General features: G+C 45.7%; 1 protein-coding gene across 4 annotated transcripts in view; it reads right to left on the minus strand.

The window, feature by feature from the left end:
• SPIDR (scaffold protein involved in DNA repair) overlaps positions 1-24,051 on the minus strand; it is a 480,368-nt gene that overhangs the window by 449,752 nt on the left and 6,565 nt on the right. For all 4 annotated transcript variants that reach the window (XM_088469549.1, XM_088469550.1, XM_088469551.1 and 1 more), the window contains exon 2: positions 2,208-2,363. In XM_088469549.1, coding sequence (XP_088325675.1) covers positions 2,208-2,363 — 156 coding nt within the window. The remainder of the gene's footprint in view (positions 1-2,207; positions 2,364-24,051) is intronic.

A 24,051-nucleotide genomic window follows, 5' to 3' on the forward strand; every position in this document is an offset into this window, starting at 1 on the left:
CTTTACCCAAGGGACATTAAGAACATAGACTAATGCTTTACGATCATGTTTAAAATGATACTTCCGTTACGGTTAAAATGCTTTAACTAACATTACAACCGTGTCGGCATACTGATGTCGGCGTTGTCCTGTCCATAGTTTATCAACATAATGACTGTTAGCAAACAATATGTATTCCCACAGACCAAGTAATAGAGGGTGACATAAGGCAAATCGGCAACCACTGCACACTTTGCAAAGGGTCTAAACCCGCATACACACTACACGATAAGTTGGACGATATGAACGATATATTTATCGTTCATCACGTTCAATATCGTTCAGTGTGTATGCAAGACATTGTTAACAATGCGCACTCCAGCGGATCGTTAATGTCTTATCACCCATACGTGCAGGGCAACCAGACTATATCATCAGGTTCTGCAAGTACGGGGGATGAGGTAGGGTGCAGTCACTGAATGATAGCGTTAACGACATTGAGCCCAGCATTGCAGGGGAAACACTTAATATCGCTCATGGAGAATATAATTAAGTGTGTATGCGGCTTAAGACTTTACAACACTGACCGAACAAACTTTTTTTTCCCATTTAGGCTGCACATCTGTGTGCAGCTCTTATTCAATTGCCAGGGCCGGGTTAAGGTCTGTGGGGGCCCCTGGGTAACAAACATGTGGGGCCCCCTATTAAGTATGGACGATATGGGGGTATGAGCATAAGCGGTACATTGACCGCTTCGCCGTATCGCCGATACCGTATCGCTCATAAGCGGTACATTGACAAACAGCAATAAGCTAGCTTAGCGCTGTTTGTTAAATACTGAAAGGAGGACATAAGCCCTATAGCCAGTGCTAAAGGTGTTATGTCTCATTGTGAAATGGGGCCAATGGGCTCCACATGAAAAAAAAAAAAAACACAGGCGCACACACGAACAAAAACACATAATATACACCCACAGGGAAAAAAAAAAACACATACAGGCACCCACATGACATATTACTCGCCAGTTGCGCAATCTTATCCACATTACACCGCACATACAGCCCTCGAATCACATTACACCACATAGTAGTATCCCTTATTCATGTTATGACACACAGAAGTGCCCATTATACACAATGCCCACAGTAGTAGTGCCCTTAATACACATAATGCCCACAGTAGTAGTGCCCCTACTACAAATAATGCCCACAGTAGTAGTGCCCCTAATACAAATAATGCCCACAGTAGTAGTGCCCCTAATACACAATGCCCACAGCAGTAGTGTCCCCTATGCAATGCCCCCAATAGTCATGCCCCCAGTAGCAGTGCCCCCAGTAGCAGTGGCACCAGATGTAGTACCCCTGTAGCAGTGCCCCCAAATGTGGTGCCCCCAGTAGCAATGCCCCCTGATGTAGTGTTCTCAGTAGCAGTGCCCCCAGATGATGTGCCCCCAGATGTAGTGATCCCTGTAGCAGTGCCCCCAGTAGCAATGCCCCAGATGCAGTGCCCCCAGTAGTGAAGCCGCTTATACTAAAAATAGAAAAAAAAAAAAAAACACACAATACTTACCTTATGCCCCCTCCCATTGTCTGTCCGGCTGGCCGCTCCTCGGAACTATGGGAGAGTCGTCATGACGTCTCTCCTATAGTGCACTGCGGGAGCTGGAAGCTGAAGCTCAGGTGTGAGCTCCAGCCTCCGGCTGGCGCTGCGGGGTGGGAGTCGGCGCCCGCTGTTAACAAAATCTCAGCGGGCGCCCGGCTAATGGAGCCTCCCTACGGCGGCGGGGTTAGGTGTGCCAGAGGAGGCGGAACTGGTTCAGTCACCTGTACCGGCCCACTTTAACCCCTGGTGGATGTGGGGGCCCAGGGACAACCCTCCCGTCGCCCCCCCTTTAATCAGGCCCTGGCAATTGTAAGTCACTTATGTGAACACTTTCATGCATTTTTCAAATGAATAAGCAGCAATCTTCTCAGCAATGTTGTTGCGCAGTTAATAATCCACTATGCCAATAAAAATACCTGTTTGAAAAAGCACAGATGCTGGCATAGGTATCACACTTTTCTTTATTTGTATATGTGAAAGTATATAGAACAGAATTGAAGTCATAATCAATAATCCTACACCTTCATACAACTTAATTTCTGATCACAGATACTGGTCTTGGTACAGATATTTGACTAGTTAATATAAACCTTGAAGAAAAAAACAACATTGAATAAACTACTTACCTTTTCCACCTGACACCCATGAAATCCCTCGCTACATCGCATCCATGCTTTACTGAGTGGCACGGGCTTCAATGTAACCTCGGCTGTAGATTTCTTAGAACCAATATTTGAATTTTCCGGAAAAAACAGGTTAGTCTTATCTGCAGATCGCTTTCTCTATAAAGAAAAACAAAGAGCATTATTCTAGCTATATAGAATCCGAACAGCAATAATTTTGTTACAACATTTTAATTTGAAATAACATTAAAAAGTTCAGACTATTTAGGTGTTAATAAAACCATCTTGAAGTGGTCAGTGAAGAGATCAGCCAAACTGACAATGCCATGTGACCTCAAGTCCTTGTATGCACCAGCAACTATGCTGACTGCTTAGGTCTACTCATGGCTAGTTTGTTATTTTCCCCTTCTAGTGTTCCTGGGGGGGGAAGCTGGGCATGCCCCTACAGTGATGAAAGGGGGTGAGTCTCTAGGATTTGTCCCCTTATAGTGAGCTTGCCCCTTTTCTGACAGGCACCCTGCCTCCCCTAGCGTGAAGACTACTTTCAATCTTTCCTCATTTACAACGTTCTATTTTATTTGTTGCATGCAACCAGAAAAAGCATATATATCTTTCAGTTGGAATATCCCTATTCTTCAACTCTTATTTACACATCGTTATTTTTGCCAAAGCAATTGGCTGTTTTACAGGGGTATTCAATTTGGAGCGAAAATTTCGGAATCGGCGATAAATTATCGCCGATGACGTCAATTTCGCCGATTTCAATTATCCCCGCATTAAATTTCAAAGACTTTTCGCAGCTGCGAAAAGTCTTTAAAAAAAAAACGGGGATAACTTTTCACCATGTTTGACATGGCGAAAAAAAGTGCAGAATTGGGATTCAGGGGTGCAGGCTTAAAAAAAAAAATAGCCTGCACTCCTGCTAATGTCATTTAAAAATGAACTGTGTCAAAAAAAGTTTTTTTAAAAAAAATAGGGACACCCCAAAAAAAAAAAAAAAAAAATGGGGTGAAAAAAAAAAAAAAAAAAAAAGAAGATAGTGTTTCAAAATAGGGAAATAGGTTCAGGGCTATTCTGCAAGTATGCGGCAGGTGTTTTCTAGAATAGGTTATTAGCGGCAGGTGCATTTTTGCTGAATTTTTAAAAATTAACTTTAGGGACTTAAAAATATGCTACCCCCCATTTTCATGTACCCCAAATTTGATGGGACCACTAAAAAAAAACCTAAGTGCTCTTCTGCATCACTTCTTCAATGTCGGGAAAAAAACACTGACTTTCTATTGCATGCAAAAACGCATATAGCCATAGTGATCCCCCATGTCTGGACAGCTTTAGGGGGGGTCCTACAATTCCCGAAAATTCCCGTTTTTTATCGCCAATCCCAATTCGCCGGGTCCCGTTTTCGTTCATATTAAATTGAATACGGGGATAAAGCGGGCGCGTGCCCGATACTTTATCCCAGGAAAAGCATGGACTTTTCGCCCCCATATTGAATACCCCTCTATATCTTTTTTCATTTATTTGAAAAAACTAATTTCGCTTATATTACAGTTTTATTCTGATAGAGCAGAAAGATAATTACAGAGTATGTGCAATAAACAGTGGCTTGCAAAACAATTCAAACCTCTAACAAGTCAACAGATTAGCTGTATTACAAATGACAGGGGTAGCAAGAGAGCTTGGAGATAAATTACATTTTCTACCAGGTTTGCACACTGGGGGGGGGGGGGGGGATTAACTAAAGGTCTATTTTAATTGATTAAAATCAATCAAAATCGATCAACGCTGATTTTGCGTTTCAGGGGCTAAATCACACATTTACATTTTTATATAGATTTTAAGTGTTAGTAAAAGTGTGATTTAGCCCCTGAAACACATTGATCGATCAATTTTTAATCAATTAAAATCGGCCTTTAGTAAATTTACCCCTGTGAGTGATTTGTGATCATTCATCCTTCCAGATTTGCTCCAGAATGTTCAGGTTGGACGGATAACGCTTGTGAACTATTTTCAAACAGTGCTACAGAGTATCAATTAGATTAAATTCCTGACTTTGACTTGGCCTTTGTAGAACAGTCACCTACAGTGCATCCGGCAAGTATTCACAGCGCTTCACTTTTTCAACATTTTGTTATGTTACAGCCTTATTCCAAAATGGAATAAATTCATTTTTGTTCTCAAAATTCTACACACATTACCCCATAATGACAACGTGTAAAAAGTTTTTAGATTTTTGCAAATTTAATTAAAAAAAATATCACATGTACATAAGAATTCACAGCCTTTGCCATGAAGCTCACAATTGAGCTCAGGTGCATCCTGTTTCCACTGATCATCCTTGAGATGTTCCTACAGCTTAATTGGAGTCCGCCTGTGGTAAATTCAGTTGATTGGACATGATTTTGAAAGGCATACATCTGTCTATATAAGGTATGCAGATATGCACATCCTGTATGTCCAGTAAACCATGAAATCCCCAGCATAATTGACTGTAGGGTCTCCATATGAAACCTGGTCACATGAATGAACCTGTTCAGAGATTTCCGATTCAGAATAGAGTGATGAGACCCATTTAGCTTAATACTCCAATTGGCTTTTGATTCAGAACTTCTTCCTTGTTAGCTAAAGGAACCAGGATTATCACCACTGACCTTAGCATGGCATGAATGGTCAACTAGAGGGCAAGGGCCTAGATAGAATCTGATGGGGAGTTGTGCAAACAACCTTCTGGGGAGTAACTCTTTACGAAGGTGTCACGTAAGAATCCCTAGTTGGGAGGGGGATTTCCCACCTAATGCACTCTCCCTGTGGGAGAGGGTAAAAAGACAATAGTCTGTTTTGGAATCTGGAATAGTTAGCTGGAGTGTTCCATTCTTTCCCAATAAGCTCAGTGAGCTGTTCATATTAAGGTAATCCAGCCTAAATCAGGAATGAGGATTGAATTAACCGCCCCTGCTAGAGAGGAACATCCACTGATGAATGACACTCTTCCTCTCCAAAATAGGTCCAGAGGGAGAAACCTGTGTATCCTCTGCTTTCAGATTCTGATATATCATCTCAGGAGGCAGGGTAGACTGAGAGGATGGTGCAGTCCATTCATATGCTTAGACGGCTGATGCCTTATTCGCCTGTAACATCTGCAGATAGGTAGATGCTCAAAGCCAGATTCTGAAGTGAGTGGACATAACCCTCCATCCAGGATGGATGTATGGGAAGAGGAAACATAGCAGGCTGTAATCTGAGGGAAACCCAAAGTAGGAGGCAGTGTGGGAGCTGATAAGCGGTCCCCTAACTGCATCATAACCTGAAATCTAGGAAGACATTCAAGGTGACCCCTGAACAGGTGCTGGCAAGGTGGACTGTTGTGGTGTATAACAATCAACACAGTCCATCCTGTATGAAATCCTGAGATAACTACTGCACAGAATTTACATGAAACCAGCACAAGCACAACAGTCTTCTGTTTACCCTTGTCCTGAGACATGGGAAAGATTTTCAAGCAACCTAGTGTAGGGTTAACAATGCAATGTGACCCCCTTCACAGATAAAAATAAATGTGAAGTACTCTCTAACCCCTATACACCAGGTAGTTGTGGGTTAGGAAAAAAACAAGACTAAAAATAAAAAAAAAAAGTAGTATTTTTTTTTTTTTTTTTTTAACAGTAGAGATAGCATAAGTCACATAAAATGCATATAATATATTTGCAAAAGGGCATTCAAATCAATTATCAATCCAGGGCTCGAGAAATCCCAGTCGCCAAGGCGACTGAGATTTTAGTCCTGGTGACCAAGCACTACCCTCGCAGGGAGGCTCCATTTGCTGGGTGTCCGCTGAAATTTTACATGCGGGTGCCCGACTCCCAACAGCGGCAGCTCACTCCTGAACTTCAGCATCCGGCTCCCCGCACGGGCACTATCTACCACAGTTCCGAAGAGCAGCAGGGGTGTGTGTGTGTGTGTGTGTGTGTGTGTATTACAAGGGGCTTACTACTGGGGGCACTATTACAGTACACAGAAATCACCCATATCCTGTCAGAGGGATTAGGAGCAATAGCAGTGATAGTCATAACTGACAGTCTCTCAGAAAAAAAAAGTAGTATAACCCACAGCAGAACTAGCATAAGTCACATACAATGCATTCCAGCAATATATTTGCAATAGGCTCTTAAAAAGTACAAAGCTTAGTAGGATATTGAGCTCTGTATAACCTGGCCACCAAAGCAGAGGTATACAGGGAGACTGACCAAAGCTCCTGAGATTCGCAGCTACCGTAGAGCACTTGAAAGTGGTCTCTGGGTGTCTCATATACAAGGGAGGCAGGGAAGAGCAACCCAGACACACGAAAACCTCGCCTCTGGATCGGCATCTGGGCTGGGATAGGGGCTGCCGGGTAGAGCCTACCTCCCCTAGGCTGTATCAATCCAACTGGGCGCACTGGCCTTTTACATGGCCGCCGCCACTGTCCCCAGCAAGCGGGGAACCACTTTAACTGCGTCCCCGTGTCTTCCGATTGCAGTCCCGGGCCCAGCGTCATCACCAGCTGGCACCCACCAAAATCACCAGTTTCCTCAGTGGTGTTGCGGCGCCGGTAGGGGTAGACGGAGCAGCAGCACGGAGGTCCATTAGGACACCTAGCGCTGCATACTCATTAAGCAATAAGAAAAACAAAGCTTGGGACTGCCTGAGCAGTCCCCTGTCTAAAAAGGTGCACTGATCTTGCGCACCAAACAAAAAACTGAGTGCCTGCAGCCAGGGTATATATGGAGGAGGACCCAGTGCATACTGGAGCTAAAGCTTGTAACTATTTGATGCCTGGATCACTCCAACCACATACCCCAAGGTAATTCCTGTGGACCCAATGGAACCCAAAGAAGAAAACAATTGAGTCACCCCCGAAGAGTTTATTGCGAAACAGTATGCTCTTAAAGTAAATTAAAAGTAGATCATTGTTCACTATAGTGATGGCATGCGCAGTGAATTTAGAAGCCAAATGCAAAGGGGATGAGAAGAGAGAGCAGAGAGAAAGACAAGTCAGGCTATTGTAATAGTGTGAAAGAAAAGGAGATGAGAGAAATGGGGTGGCCCCTGGATAGCGAGGTACGGTCAAGATTAGTTACTTTTGAATTGAAGAGATCAGTTCATGTTTGAAGATGGAAAGGAAATTGCTAGTGGAGAGCGACAGATTGATGAGGTTAGCTAGGTTGGGGGTAGATAGGTTGTTCGTGTTCCCGCTCGGCTGTTTTAGTGGGGCGCCGCGCCCTGCCCAATTTTAAAATGGAAAAATGTGCCCTGCTCTTTTTGTGGCACCCGGCTAAAACAGCCTTCCCCACTCGCTGGCCGCAATGCTCCGTGGGTGAGAAAGGTCACGGTGACAATTACCGCCGGGTGAATATACGCCGTACGCATGGCATCTATTCACAGTGAGGGGAGAGCTTGAGGGAAACCCAGCACCTCCGTAAATGTCCCTAGAAGATGCCCTCCCTGCTTACTAGCGGTAACACTAGGTTGTGGAGGACACAGAATTGATAGCACCAATTAGATCTTTAGTAACAGAAGAGAAATAACTGGTTGGGTAGTGAGTGCCAGCAAGGTAGGCAGGTGTAGAGTGATGTGAAAAAGTTACCTATCAGATATCACTAACTCTGTTGATAACGCATCAAGCCTGCTGTCTAGACGTCACACTTGACTCGGAACTCTACACATTCAGTCTGTTTCTAAATCCGGTTACATACATCTAATAAAATATTTCCAGAATGCACACATCTCAGAGACACTGTAAAGACTTTGAATTCATGCACTTATTATCTTCTGCGCTGATTATTGCAATAACCACCTTTCCAGACTTCATATCCGACTATTACCCCTACAATCTCTTTTACATGCAACAATGAAACTTATTTTTCTCGCAAAACATTCTTCTATTGCAGGTCTGCTCTGTCAGTTCTTACACTGGCTGCCTGTGTTTTACCAAAATTTAATAAAGAATACTAACATAAAAGGCTATAAACAAATCTAAACGAACAGACATCTTTTCTGCTCTGCCCAAGATCTGAGACTATGATCCACACTTATTACTTGCTCCCATTCTCAGTTACAATAATTCAAGCGTTCAATAAAAATATACATCTTCAGGCACACTTATCAAATTCTAGAACCACCTAAACTCCCCTAAGCTTTTCCACCCAATACAATCCCTCTACAAAGTTCAAACAAGCCACAAAATACCCCAGTTACTGGAAAGCAAAGTGCTATTTAGACTGCATTAGCCACATTTACAGGCTGTCATTGTGATATTCCCAGTATGGGGCCAGATACTGAATGACACAGAGAGATGTAGTGCATAGCTGGCTGAGTGCACTCCTACCATGGGCCGTATTCAATTAGAAGCGAAAAGTGCCTTTTGGCAAAAAGTTTCCGTGGATTCAGACCTTCTGCCTGTTTTCAAAGTATCTCCATATCTAATTCCAGGATGATTTTGCCTAAGCGGAAACTCAATGCAATGTAATAGGCGAAAAAGATTCGCCTATGAATAGCAGGTGAAAAGTAGTGCAAAATCTTTATTTTGGGGTGCAAACGTGGGGAAACCACCCAGAACCCTGGGGACAAGCCCCTAAAGGACAAAAATCTGCAAAAGAAATTATAAAAAATACATCAGAGCACCCCAAAAAGGTACTTTAGTTTTTGGGGGGGAGAAAAAAGTGGTGGGACAAGCATAAAAACTAGCGAAAAAGACTTCTTGGGGGTCTGCAAGGATGGGTTGCATTTGGTATGAATAGCCGGCTGCCGCATGACCGGCAGTTCGATTCGAACAGCAGAGCCTGGCAGCGGAAGACCGACAGCGCTGGAAATCCCGATCATCCCTAAGGTAAGTACTTACTAACCTAACCAAGCCCCCTAACCCACCTTAGGGGTGCCTAACCCTAACCTCCCCCCCCCCTAAGTGCCTAACCCCCCCACTAAGTGCCTAACCCCCCCTTCCCCAAGAGGGGGTGCCTAACCCTAAGTCCCCAGGGGGGGGTGCCTAACCCTAACCCTCCCTCCTCCTAGCCTAACCCTAACCCTTCCGGGGGAGTGCCTAACCCTAATTCCCCATCGTGTGCCCTGAACCTAACCCTCCCCACCCGTGGCTGTCCGCTCGCGGCGCCCGGCATCCCTTCGATCGGGATGCCGGGTGCCTGTCTCCCGGCGTCGGGAAAATGACAGGCGTCTAGATTGTAGATGCCGGTCATTTATCCCTAGGCGGGATAGAGGATTCAGGTAGCCGGTGGTCGGGATTGCGGCCACCGGCTTCCTAAACGTATCAAGGATGGGTTAGGTGTTATTAGAATTGCAGGTGCGTGCAACAGGTGCGTTTTTTTAAACTTCACTTTAGAGACATAAAAATATGCTAACACCCATTTTCAAGTACCCCAAATTTGACAGGAATACTTATTTTCTCAAATACTTAATGCCATTTTTCACCACTTTAACATAGACGCTAATAACAAGGATTTTAAACAAGCACTTTTATTAGGGCTATTAGTACACATCTATATTGATTCCCTATGTGAGTGCATCTTTTTTGGGGTACAGACTGATTTCCCCACTTCTGACAGTACTTTCCGCCTGTTCCGCATTCACCGATTTCCGTTTTCACATGGTTTGGAATTGAATAATTGATAAGCGGGGACGTGCACAAAAAGTTTTCGCGTCTGAAACTGGCGATGAAGGTGGAAAGTCGGACAGGCAAAACCTTTCCGACTTTTCGCATCTAATTGAATACCGGCCTTTGTCTAACAGTTGTTCGCAGATCTCCAGAATAGTTATTTATAAGACAGCACACCACAAAGAACGGGTTAAATTAGCACTACAAAAGTTCCTTGACAGCGCAAAGTCATTGTCATATCTATGGCAGAGGGGGTGTTTCATGATGTAGCTACTGTTAATCTGAAGTGTGTAGATAAACTTTTGTACAGTAATGGTGCGTACACACTGGGCGATTAAAGTGGACAACTGAACGATAACGATATCGTTATTGTTCAGTCGTCCACTTTATCGACCATTTTTAACACAAAAACGATGAACAATAACGACGACGCGCGTTCCCGTGGGTCGTTCGTCATTATCGTTCATCGGGTTAACATGCAGGCCAACCTGACGATGTCGTCAGGTTGCTGCATGTTATGGAATGGTGGAGAGAGCCCGGCGCTGAACGATATCGTTCATGATATCGTTCAGCGGGTGTGCTCAATGTCATGAACAACATTGAGCACAGCCTGCCGGGGAGACACTAGACGATATCGCTCAGGGAGAATATCATCTAGTGTGTACGCTCCTTATGGGAGTAGAACATGCTTATTATAGTGTAACAATTATGCTGAGGCATGGATTTCTTTGTGAAAAACTACAATCCACCCTGTTTTATTACACACTAGCTGGGATAACAAGAGATATGGTAAGAACTTACCTTTGTTATCTCTGTTTCTACGAAGTCCATAGGGTCCACAGGGTGACCTTGGGGTATAGCTGGATCCTGGATCCTCGGGCACCACGGAGTTAAGGCTTTCAACTGCTCCCAGGATGCACTCGGGTCCATCCTCCTCTATACCCCGCCCCCGAGCCACAGGCACCTCAGTTGGTAAGCAGCCCAGGCCGGAGGAGGAGACGAAACAGAGAGAAGGAAGACTGGAACACACAAGAACCATACTCACAGAAATGGGAGACGGAAAACCGGTGACCAGTCACAGAGCCCATATGAAGCCAGGTGCGTCAGGGCGGGTGCCCTGTGGACCCTATGGACTTTGTAGAAACAGAGATAACAAAGGTAAGTTCTTACCATATCTCTTGTTTTCTACTTCAGGGTCCATAGGGGTCCACAGGATGACCTTGGGGATGTCCCAAAGCAGTCCAACTAAGGGCGGGGGACGCTCCTGTGCTGATAGAACCCGGCGCCCAAAGGATGCATCCTGAGAGGCAAAGGTGTCAAACGCATAGAACCTCAAAAAGGTCTGAATGGAAGACCAGGTGGCCGCCTTACACAGCTGAACAGCAGAGGCGCCACGGCTAGCAGCCCAAGAAGGGCCCACAGACCGAGTGGAATGAGCCTTAACAGAGGCTGGAACAGGAAAACCCTCCTGCATATAAGCCACAATAATAACAGAACGAAGCCAACGGGCTAGAGTCTGTTTGTTGGCAGGCCAACCCCTCTTGTGAAAACCGAAGAGGACAAACAATGAATCAGACTTCCTCACAGAACTAGTCCTGTCCACATAAACCTGGAGTGCACGGACAACGTCTAAGGAAGCCTCCCCAGCCGAAAGATCAGGCGACTGAAAGGCTGGTACAACAATTTCCTGATTAATGTGGAACCTGGAAACCACCTTAGGCAGGAAATCAGGACGAGTGCGAAGCACCGCTCTGTCCTGATGAAAAACCAGAAAAGGGGAACGACAGGAAAGCGCCCCCAAATCCGAAACCCTCCTGGCAGAAGCAATTGCCAAGAGGAAAACCGTCTTAAAAGTTAGCCACTTGAGCTCCACTGACTCCAAGGGCTCAAAAGGAGGACCCTGTAAGGCCCGAAGAACCACCGCCAAATCCCACGGGGCCACAGGTGGCACAAAGGGAGGCTGGATTCTTAAAACACCCTGGAAAAAGGTGTGTACGTCCGGCATAGCAGCAATCCTGCGCTGGAACCACACCGACAGAGCAGACACGTGCACCTTCAGTGAGGAAAGACGTAATCCTAAGTCCAAACTCGAATGAAGGAAAGCCAGAATACACGAAACCCGGAACACCTGGGGATCATATCTGGCCTCGCACCACTGAAAGTAAGTGTGCCAAACTCTGTGGTAGATCCTCGCGGAAGCAGGCTTGCGCGCCCTCAGCATGGTGGTAATAACGGAGGTAGAAAAAACCCCGAGACCTCAGGACGGCTGTCTCAAGAGCCACGCCGTCAAAGATAGTCGACCCAGATCCGGGTGAAGACAGGGCCCCTGAGACAACAGGTCCCGTCGTTGAGGTAGGAGGTACGGAGCGTCGACGGACAGGCTCTGCAGATCAGAGTATAACGGCCTTCTGGGCCACGCTGGGGCCACCAGGATCAGTGTGCCTCCGTCCTGCTTGAACTTGCGCAGGACCCGAGGCAGCAGAGATATCGGAGGAAACAAGCCAGGCGAAACAGTCATTTCACCGACAGCGGGTCTATCAGACTTGCGCCTGTGTCCCTTGTCCTTGACCCGTACACGGGCAGCTTGTGATTGTGACGGGACGCCATCAGGTCCAGCTCTGGCAGCCCCCACTTGTCCACGAGTAGTTGGAATACCTCTGGATGAAGCAACCATTCCCCGCGATGCACGTCGTAACGGTTGAGGAAGTCTGCCTCCCAATTGAGCACTCCCGGGATGAAGACTGCCGAGAGAGCTGGAAGATAGCGCTCCGCCCAAGCCAGGACGCGGGACACCTCCGACATCACAGCTCGACTGCGAGTCCCTCCCTGGTGATTGATGTACGCCACAGTGGTGGCGTTGTCTGACTGCACCTGAACGGCCCTTCCGTGAAGAGCGGTGCCGGACGACTGCAGGGCTCTGTACACTGCCCGCAGTTCCAGGATGTTGATGGGAAGAATCGCTTCCTCCGCCGACCAACGACCATGAAGTGACAAGGAACCCCGGAGACTGGCATCTGTCGTGAGCAGAACCCACTCCGGGATCCAAATGGGGCGCCCCTCGAGGAGATGAGCCGTCTGTAGCCACCAGGCCAGGGACAGACGCACCTCCGAGGACAACACCAGCATCTGAGAGCGGATCCTGTGTGGCAATCCGTTCCATTCCGAAAGAATCAGCCTCTGCAGGGGCCTGGAATGGAACTGGCCAAACTCCACCATGTCGAATGCCGACACCATGGACCCCAAAACTCTCATCGCTGAGTGCACCGACACTCCGCCCCTGCTCAGACAACTGTGAATCCGCAGCTGTAAGGAGGAGACCTTCTCTGGAGTCAGAAAAATCCGTTGCTGACGAGAGTCCAGAAGGGCCCCCAAATGAACCATCCGCTGTGATGGGATGAGGGAGGACTTCTTCCAGTTGATCAACCACCCGTGCGCCTGTAGACAAGCGACCGTCAGGTGGAGATGCTGGATCAGTACCTCCGGGGAGCTTGCCAGCAAGAGGAGGTCGTCTAGATACGGTAGCAACCGTATCCCCTGGCTCCGAAGGTGAGCCGCCATGACCGCCATCACCTTGGTAAATACCCTTGGTGCCGTGGAGAGGCCAAAGGGTAGAGCCCTGAATTGGTAGTGGTTGTGGAGAATAGCAAACCGCAGAAACCGTTGGTGCGATGTTGCTATAGGCACGTGGAGGTAGGCGTCCAGGATATCCAGGGAGACCATATAATCCCCCGGTTCCATCGCCAGAATGATGGAACGCAAAGTTTCCATCCTGAATTTGGGAACCCTGAGAAATCTGTTCAGGGACTTCAAATTGAGGATGGGGCGATGAGAGCCATTGGGTTTCTGCACCAGAAACAGCGTAGAGTAATACCCCATCCCACGTTGAGATTGTGGCACGGGTATAATGACCCCCGCCGTCAGCAAGGCCTCTATGGCTTCCTGAACCTGCAAGGCCTTGGTTTTGTCCTGAGAAGGACTCGTGCAAAAAAACTGGCAAGGCGGCCTGTGCCGAAAAGACAGGGCGTACCCCTGGGAGACCACTTCTCGCACCCAGGCATCCGTGGTGGTATTGTGCCAGCACTGGGCGAATTGAAGAAGTCGGCCTCCCACTCTGAGGTCCCCCAGAGGGAGGCCCACCCCATCGTGCCGAAGGCTTATCTTCTTGCTTGGAAGAAGGGCGCCTAGCACTCCAGGCTTGCTTCTTTGGCTTTGAGGCGGTCTTGGTTGCGGACTGCCTCGGGAAGGACTGACCTTTTGCCTTGCCCTGAACCCGAAAGGAGCGAAAGGCCGAGCTCCGGACCTTAGCAGGTGTCGTAGCTGAAGGGAGGAAGGCTGACTTGGACTTTGCCAGGGTATCTACTATTTTGTCCAGGTCTGGACCAAATAGTAACTCTCCATTAAAAGGTAAGGCCTCCAAGCCTTTCTTTGAATCAGCGTCTGCTCTCCAAGACCTCAACCACAAGGATCTGCGAGCAGACACTGCTGCCGCCGAAACCCTAGAGGTCAGCAAGCTAGCATCCAAAGATGCTTCTCCAATGTAGGAAGCGGCATCTCTCATCTGTCCTAACAACGCCCTCTGGACATCCGGAGCTTCATCCGTAAACGTATCCTCCAAGGCGTTGGCCCAACCCTCAATGGCCTTGGCCACCCAGGAGATGGCCATGGACGGCCGGGCTACAGCCCCTGAGAGAGAATAAATAGACTTTAGACAAGTCTCCACCTTCCTGTCCGTAGGATCCTTCAGCAAGGATATAGACGGCAATGGCAAAGTAGCACTCCTGATGAGGTGTGTTACATGGGAATCAACCGCAGGCAGTTTCCCATTTCTTACAATGCGCCTCCGGAAACGGATAATTGGACGCCAACCGCTTCTGTGGCAGGAATCGCTTACTGGGCGTCTGCCAGGCCACCGCCATATGATCCGTCAACTGATCAGACAAAGGGAACGCTGCAGAAGTAACCTTAGCTTTTTTAAAACTAGGATACCTCGACTTGGGAGCGGAAGCCTCATCCTCAATCAGAAGAATGGCCCGCACCGCCCTAACCAGAGCCCGCACATTGATGGAAGACTTAGTGTCTACCTCCTGGACTGAGGCGACTGAGGCATCTGAGGCTGAGTCATCCTGCACCTCGCCATCATCCGAGGACCCCTCAGAGTCCGAAAAATTGCAGCCTGCGCCATAACTGTGCGTTTAGACGCCCTGGGGGGCCACGTCACTGCGCAACATTGACTGAAAAGCCGAAGATGCTGCCGCCAAATCTTGGACAGTGTGGGAAAGCGCATCCACCCAGGGTGGAGGAGCTGCCACAGGAGCCTGAAACGGCACCACAGACTGCTGCGCCACCGGGGTGGACTGTATATACATTGGCAACCCCGCATAGGGACCAACAGGTTGAGACCCCGGGGGAGTCTGCAATAATTGTGGGACACCCGGGGAAAGGGGGATGGTAGGCTAGGGCAACGCCCTAGTAGGGACGGCAGTCTGGACCGACAGACGGTCCGCGATGGACACCAGCACCTGGGAAAACATCGCCCATGGTGGCTCCTGCGACATAGGAGGTTTAGACGTACCAGGGATCGCCTGGCACCGTCCGCACAGGCCGTCCTGTGACAAATCCTCCCTATCCACTCCTGCAGAACAGCGCCTGCAGGAGAACAATACCGGAGCCACGGAGTGCTCAATCTCCTCCTCAGACATGACCGACTATATAATTAAATATACAGTTATGACATAGGAAGAAAACATGCGCACTCACCAGTGTGCTGGACAACAGCCCACAATATGGTACTGTGTAGCACACAACCGTATGTGACGGACCTCACAAATACGTGATCTATATAAGTGAGGTCAGTAGAAACACCCTTCCCCCGCACACCTGTAGGGCTTGTAGGAGAAGGAAAGGGATAGGTATAAGCTGACAGTAAGTAGAAATTAGCACAGACAGGCAGCACTAGCAAAAGTCACATACCATGCAGGAAGATATACTCACTGCACCTTTCTACTACAATCAACCTGCCCAGATTCAGTGTCTGGGAGGGCTATAGTGCTGTGTACACTGTCCTTGTCGGGGGAGAGGTAAACAGGGGGACCGGTCCGCGTGCTCCCTGAGAGTATCCGCGCTGCCACTTGGAGAAAATGGCTGCCGGAGACCTCAGAGGAGGAGTGGCCGTGTAACTGCAGCTCAGCGACGCCAGACTACGAGCTGAAAGGCGCGCTGAGCTGAGGGGAGGAGCAGCTAGACAGGGAAGGCTTCCTCCCCTGGCTAGCATATTAACCCCCAAGGTTGACGGCATTCCGCTTGCCTTATTCACCCTGGTGGTCTAGTGGTCTGGCGGGGTATGCCTCCACTGGAGGGGGAGCCCGCCGCCACCGCTAGCTCCCCCGGTCTGTCCCCTAGACGGGGGCATGGGACTGCATTTTTAAAAGGAACCCGCGCACCGCCGCTAATCAGCGGTGCGCTGCTTACCTGGATCTCCCCGGCGTCTCCGGCAGCAGTCTCGGGGGAAACCAGAGTCTGGCTAGTACAGACTCTGGCTTCCCCCGCCGCGATCCCCAGTTCAGTGCTGGCGGCGCCAGTAGGGAGAAGGAGCGGCAGCGTGGGCGTCTGTACAGACAGCCCATCGCTGCCGCTCTGGAGAAAAACTGTTATTAAAAATAAATTTAACTAAGTTAAATAAAAATTAAAAGCTTTAGGGGGCTGCTCCTTCAGCCCCCCCCCACAGGGTGACCCGACTCTGGCCGGGCACCATCTTAAACTGAGGTGCCTGTGGCTCGGGGGCGGGGTATAGAGGAGGATGGACCCGAGTGCATCCTGGGAGCAGCTGAAAGCTTTAACTCCGTGGTGCCCGAGGATCCAGGAACCAGCTATACCCCAAGGTCAACCTGTGGACCCCTATGGACCCTGAAGTAGAAACCCGTTGTTGTCCAGGTTTAAGACTGGACCCTGAAGTACACTTTCAGTCTTTATTTGTTTACATTGTCCTCGCCTATAACCCTATTCCACTGATCCTGAAAATGACCCCACTGTTTACCAACATGCATGCAAACGGTGGCTTAACTACTGTGGGTGGCTGATATGGCGCCAGAGCTGCCTCTGTGGCCTGCCGCTTCCCCTGCACCCAGTAACGCACTCAAGGTGGGCCAGTCCAGTTAGGGCCAACAAGGGGGGCTCGGGTGGCTGCAATGTTTATTTGGTGCTGGCGCACCACCAGGCAAACAGAGACAGTGTCTTGCTGGTCACATGGCAATCAGAGCTTGCAGACCGGCAGCCAATCAGCAGTGGCAGCAGAATTAAATTGTGCTGGCGCTGTCTGTCCATGCCTGCTGTAATTAGCTGGCGCCCGGCACCAAATCCACACCTGCTGGCTGCTGATGGCACACAGGCGTGACGAGAGGCTGCTGGAGGGACACAGGGAGGTGAGTTGTTGGGGGGGGGGGTGTCAAAATGTGTAAGTGGCACTACTGTGTGGAACAGTGTTTATATGGGGCACTACTACTGTATGGCATAATCTGTAAAGAGCATTACTGTGTGGTATAATGTGGAAGGGACATTACTGTGTGGCATATGGGTAGATGTATGAAGCAGAGAACAGAGTGGAGAAGGGCCACTACTACTGCATGGCATAATGTGTATAAGGGGAGCTACTGTGTGGAATAACCTGAATGGGCTCTGTGTAGGGGGGCAAATGTATGAGGGGTTTTTACCTCGGGGGGGGGTGTTACAAGATCTTGCTATGTGCCCCCACAGTTCTAGTTACGCCCTTGCATGCAAACACAGAGGGCTGACTAATATAAATGGCCACTTTAAAAAGGACTAGAACTCTGAATTTAATATGAACTTGCAGAGTAATAAAGTTTGACACCTGCTTAGACTGAGGTTAAAAGTACACTTTTGAAGCTTTTACAACGTTTTTTAGCAGTCTGCCAATTTCCGCTTTAGCCAGGCCCGGAACCGGTGTAATTTAAGTGTCCCCATTTTTAAGAATTGTGTGACGTTGCATATCCACTACACAAGTGTAGGACGACTGTACGATTACATCATCATAATCTTTCAATCGTTCATCATACTGTGCAGAGGATAATGTGCCCATACTGAACAATAGGTCGTTCAGTGCAGACACCCCCTCATCCCTGAACATGCACAACCTGACGAACACGTGAGATTGGCCTGCGTGTTCAGGCGATGACAGATGTCGACAACGACCAGCGGAAGCGTGCATCACTGGTTGCTGCCGACATAATTACTGCACAATTAATGAACGATTGAACGATAACGGTGTCGTTATTGTTCAATCGTACATTTTAATTGTTTAGTAGATAAGCACTTTGAGAGTGTGTGGCCCTGACGAAGTTCAAAGCTAGGCAAAATCCTAACCCTGGTCAAACTACACCACCCAGCCAAATTAGGTGGAGCTAGGTCCAAAACTATGGCCGTGCATAAAGGACAAACAGGCAGATGCTTATTATATAGATTTAAATTATAATATAAATACCCAAACCAAATAAAGATCCTCAATTAGTGGTCTCTTATCGCCCGATCACCTTACTAAATTTAGACTAAGATCCTTGCAAAAATCATGGCTAACAGATTACAAACTACTCTCCCTGACCTATTGACTCTCCAGCAATTAGGCTTTGTGAAAGGCCGACATTCGGTCAAAGGAATTCGATCTGCCATTGCCGCTACAGTGGTCTCAGCTAAAGACCCTTCATCCTCTAATTTGTTGCTTAGCCGTGATACCCATATGGCCTTTGACCCAGTGCTTTGGCCACACTTATATGAAATCCTCTCACGTAGGTCCTTTGGCCAAGATTTTATTGGCTTAATACGGTACTTTTATACCTCACCTTGTAAAAATGTGTTATTGAATGGACTGCTGGGGGAGGGGGGGGGGGTGAGGAGCAGATGTATAGGGGTGTTCGTCAGGGTTGTCCTCTATCCCCCCTCTCCTTTTTAATTTATCTCTGGAGCCATTTCGTCGTTTAATTCAACTAGATTCCAATATTTCTGATATACGGGTGGGCTCAAGAGAAATTAAGGCCACAGCGTTTGCAGATGACTTATTACTGTATATTTCTCCGCCAAAAACCTCTATGCCCCATTTGTTATCCTTACTTCATGATTTTGGAGATATTTCACGACTCCAAATCAATCCTGAAAAGTCTATTGCCCCGTACTGACGCCCGGGATTCTCGCGACCAAGCTGGCATAATAAAGTACTCTTTACCTGGGCTAAGGGGAGTTTTACGTATTTAGGCATGCAAATCACTAAAAACCCTTCCTCTCTTTATGATAAGAACATTTCAAAGGTTACTGAGAGCTTGATTGGGGATTTGGATGGGTGGCCTGCTCAAAATGACTATACTCCCAAGGCTGGATTTATATATTCCAATCTCTACCTTTACTACTTTCTTTGGAAGATACCAAAAGGCTCAATTAAATTTTCGTTAAGTTTATTTGGAATCATAAAAGACACAGAATAGGATTGATTCGTCTTCAACAGACTAAATATAATGGGGGTTTTACCTTTCCTAATATTACTCATTACAATCATGCAGCACTGCTAAGCCATTTACGGGACTGGCTACATGGTACTGATATTTACACAGACTCGGGTCTCGAGGAAAATTTCTGACCGATTGCAATTTTGTATCTTTCTTACACCTCCACGGCCAGGAAATACCTACAAATTTGAGGGAAAATCCCCTTCTTTGGAATAAACGCCGTTTATGGCATATACGACGTCACAAACAGGGCTTATTAGCGCATAAATCCTTTTTTCTTCCACTGTTACGTAATCCAGAATTTCAACATGGGTTAGACGCAAACCCCTTTCTACTTTGAGCAGCTAGGGGAATACACTATGTTAGTTGCTTAGTGGATAAAGATCTTAGGAGGCCCGTCACGTTCCACCAGGCAGTTGCAAAATTTGACTTTTTGTCCTCTTTCCCTTTTACCAGGCAGAGCATTATGTGAGCCAAATTATTTGTCATTTTTCTAATAATGATTGGGATAACACTCTAAATACATTGTTATCTTCCACGCCACCGGCCTGTGGAGCTATTTCACGACATTACTGCTTCTTACGCGGCAGTCTAGACTATGAATCCCTTCGTACTGGCCTACCTCAGTGGATACCCCACTTTCCCAACCTCACGGTAGACATTTTGCTTAAAAACCTCTATGACTCATGTCGTATCATTCCTGCTAGCTCATACAGAGAACTATTCCTTAATACATATCATAGAACTTATATTAGTCCACACCATGGTTTTATGATGGGTTCTTCCTCTTCACATAGGTGCTCTCGTTGTCAGGAGGATAATGCTGACCTATTTCACTGCTTGTGGTCATATCCCTTAGTTAGAACTTGTTGGCTCCAGGTTCAGAGATATACCCTAGATAACTTAGTTAATTTTTTGCCTTTTGACTCTGCTTGGGCTATCCTAGGTATCCTACCGCAGGGTCAGAGAGTGTCAGGCGGCTGCCGTAAACTTCTGTTGGCACTGAGTGCAGCTGCTAAAGAAAACTATTTTGCAAGTTTGGATACAGACTGGTGAACCCCCTTTTTCTTTATTTCTAGAAAAAAAAAATGTATTTATTCAGAATGGACTGGGTAGAGGCTTCTTTATCCAAGGAGTCTAGCTAAGCTAAATTTTTTGAGGTTTGGTAGAGTTACATTGCTATCCTCCCTTCACAAACTCAACAATTACTGGTTTAATGTTTTTCATTTACTTCATGGTATTTAATGAGGTTAATTGACAGCAATCCCCCCCATTGTCTGTTGTCTGATAGTGTTTATTTTGCTCGCACGGCGTGTCCTCCATTCTCTCATATACACATACTGTAATTGTAATTGATGCTTACAGAATATCACTTACTGGAGTGACATTGTATTTTATGTCCAATTTATATTTTATTGCATACTTTTTGTATTGTAACAAATATGCTTCAGATTCAATAAAATATTTTGAAAAAAAAAAAGAATTCTAATATAATAAATCAAATACCAGCTGCCAGATTAAATTAAAGGCGATATTATCGACGATTTTTCATGTAAAAAAATTGAGAAAACTTTTCTCCATTTTGAGAAATGGAGAAAGAGTTCTGAAATAAATCCCCAGATTTTTACCCAAAAATAGGAATTTTTCAAAAAATGTTTCGCCTGCCCTAGGCTGGAGAAAGTTTTCTCCAGTTTTTAGATGAAAAACGACAGGTTTTTTTTGCATCGTTGGTGAAATCGGACGATTTTGCCTCTAATTGAATTTCCCCTATATCTGTAATAGCATGCTTTTTTGCTAACACTCCTCTCAAGCAATGTTAGTATATATATAGTTTTATATTATTTTCAACTGACAGTTCTACTGTAACATTTTCAGTGGTATTAATCATTAGACATCTCACCTCTGGTAATGGTTTAAACCCACTACGGTGCCACTGGCATGACATACTGTAGGAACATAAAGCAGAAACCAGTGGGTGATACTACTGTCCTCAGGCAAACCATGTCTACAATCCAAACGTATGTCAAATTATCTTTAATTTAAATTACATTTTCCAAGAGTTCTATGCTCAGGTAAACAATGGTAATATATCAAAAAAGTTATTGAAAACTGGTAAATACTTTCCTATTGAGTCACTGGTCATCTGATTATCTATTTAAAGCACAAATATGCAGTATTCCTTTGGCAATTGATCCTCTGGGAAATCAACCACATATTACCAACCCCTGCATAATATCTACACAAATCTTGAAAATGATCATTTCAATACTCTGAAGAAAAACACTAGGAATACAAAGTTTTTTCATCACAAGATGGACTGGCTCCTCTCCAATGTACTCTTCCAAGATAAATCTCCTAAGGCATAATTTCTAAAAGATATATGAATCCCACATGAGCGCCTTATACAGGATAAACAGTAATAAAAATGGTTTGGAACGAAGACATTCAAGATTATTTTGATTTACTAATGCTAGGGTGCAAAGGCAAAACAAGACTTGCTAGTTCGCTAAAAAAGGTCTGCAAACACAAATCCACAATCTTGGGTCTACCGATAGTATCACGTATGTGAGCGCTAGTTCACGGGTGATGCTGGCAAATGAATCAACCACTGTTAATGAAACTTAATGTAAACAAAAAAAGGATACATTTATTTTTTAAAAGGCCAACCCAATGAACACTTACAGAAGCATTTTTTCACATTCTAAGAAATATAAATGAAAACTATATTATTGCAAAATAAAACCAGCTTCATGAATATAATTAGATATTATTTTAAAACAAAATAATCAATTGTTTCATTTACAAATTAATCGGTTTTAATTCCATTCCTATATTTAAGACTTATTTTATTAAAAAAAAAAAAAAAAATGTTGCCAGTTTTTTTAAAAATTAAGTTTAGAACTTACTTTGAAAAAGAAATAAATATTTCATTGAAATAAAATATGCCTCGCACCCCCCACGGTGTCCATAGGCCTTAACATTACCTCCCACCCTCCATTGTCAACCCAGTGACATTACCCCCCCTCCCATCCTCCATCGCCCTAGTAGTGATACATCCCCAGTGCCACAAGCCCCCCCCCCCAGTGTCTTTAGGCTATCCTGTATTAGTACCACCAAACTAAATGTGTCACTATATACACCAGTAAGACTGTCTCACTCAGAGTAAATAACATTTTTTGTGGGGGCATCACCACTTCCTTCAGAGGCAAAATAGCACATTCTGTGCCCCATCCCCCCTGCAATGCCCCTCCCCATTGAAACAGCCCTTCCCTTCTAATGCAGAGTACAACAGAGTGTGTGTCAAGGGTGCAGCCTTACAGTACGTAGAGGAGCTAAGTTCCCCTCTTTGTACTTTTAGTTTTGACCCATACACCCCAGAGGGCCGTTCATACAGCACTATGGGGCATGATTTCAGGAGTGATGTCGGCGGTCACAGACCACGACATCATTGCCTTGGGGCCAGGGTAGAGTTGTTCTGCATATGTGTAGAACGCATGGGATGCGACCATGTTAGTGAAAGCCCAGCTGGCCACGGTATAAAGATACTGTAGATAGACAGACAAACATGCACATAATCCAAGTTATAATTGGCACACACAGTGTTCACTCTAAGGCAGGGCCTGGACTGTAGAAAAGGTACTCTAACGCACACCAAAGGCGCGCATGCGTCCGAAAAGATGTCAGTCAAAAAAAGGGAGAGAGACAAATACGTAGTGGATCCAAAAATCAACCCCCGTCTTTAGTTAATAAGTTAATACTTTTAAACAAAGGCTTATTACATAGAAGTTCCTTACAAAAAAATATGTAATAAAAATATTAATATGCGCATATCTGCAGTGGAGTTGTTGATCCCACTTCTCATTGTGCCAATAATAAATAAAAAAAATTAAATACAAGAAATTATTTTTATGTTAAATCGATCCATAAATAGGAATGTAAAATAAACCAACATGTGAGTGAATTAACAATCCAATACACATGCCCCAGCTCCCCCGTATATAGGGAACTATATACTCCTATTTTCTTATCACCATAAGATATAATATACTATTAAATAACTAGTTCCATGGCTATTCTACTGAAAATAAATAAAAATTCTAAGGACAAAATAAAAATATAAAGTAAAAGGGAGCAATCAGTGAAAAAATAAGGTGTTAACCAAAAGGCAAATGAAATACGTGCGGAATTGATTAGGAATAATGCGATAGGATAATATGGTGAATGTGTATGGGACATTGTTGGCACTAAAAGAACAAGGGGAAAATAAAAGAATAACGGTGCCCCAGAGGTATAACAAGTATAATACAGTGATAATGATAGTGACAAACTATGTGACAAAACTGATGAAAATGTGACATGGCCACAGTGAAAAAGGGTCAAGAACGTGAAATATAAAATTCAATAAAATTATGGTGTAGATATGGAAACAGGGATACCCTAGATCCAAAATGTGAAGATAAAAATGTATGTGGATAGGACCTATCAATGTTTATAAAAATATAAATATGAATATATCAATATATAAAAGCCCCCCTAGAAAATATGCATAAAAACTGCCTATCCCTAAGATAGTTAACAAATATACCAGAGGGAATTGGGGTGAATGTTTGCATATACAGGGCCGGATTACGGTCTGTGGGAGCCCCTGGGCAACAAATATGTGGAGGCCTATTAAATGTGACGAACTAGGGGTATG

This window comes from Taudactylus pleione, unplaced genomic scaffold (assembly GCF_031769625.1).
Source record: "Taudactylus pleione unplaced genomic scaffold, aTauple2 ptg000093l, whole genome shotgun sequence".
NCBI classification, from domain to species: Eukaryota; Metazoa; Chordata; class Amphibia; order Anura; family Myobatrachidae; genus Taudactylus; species Taudactylus pleione.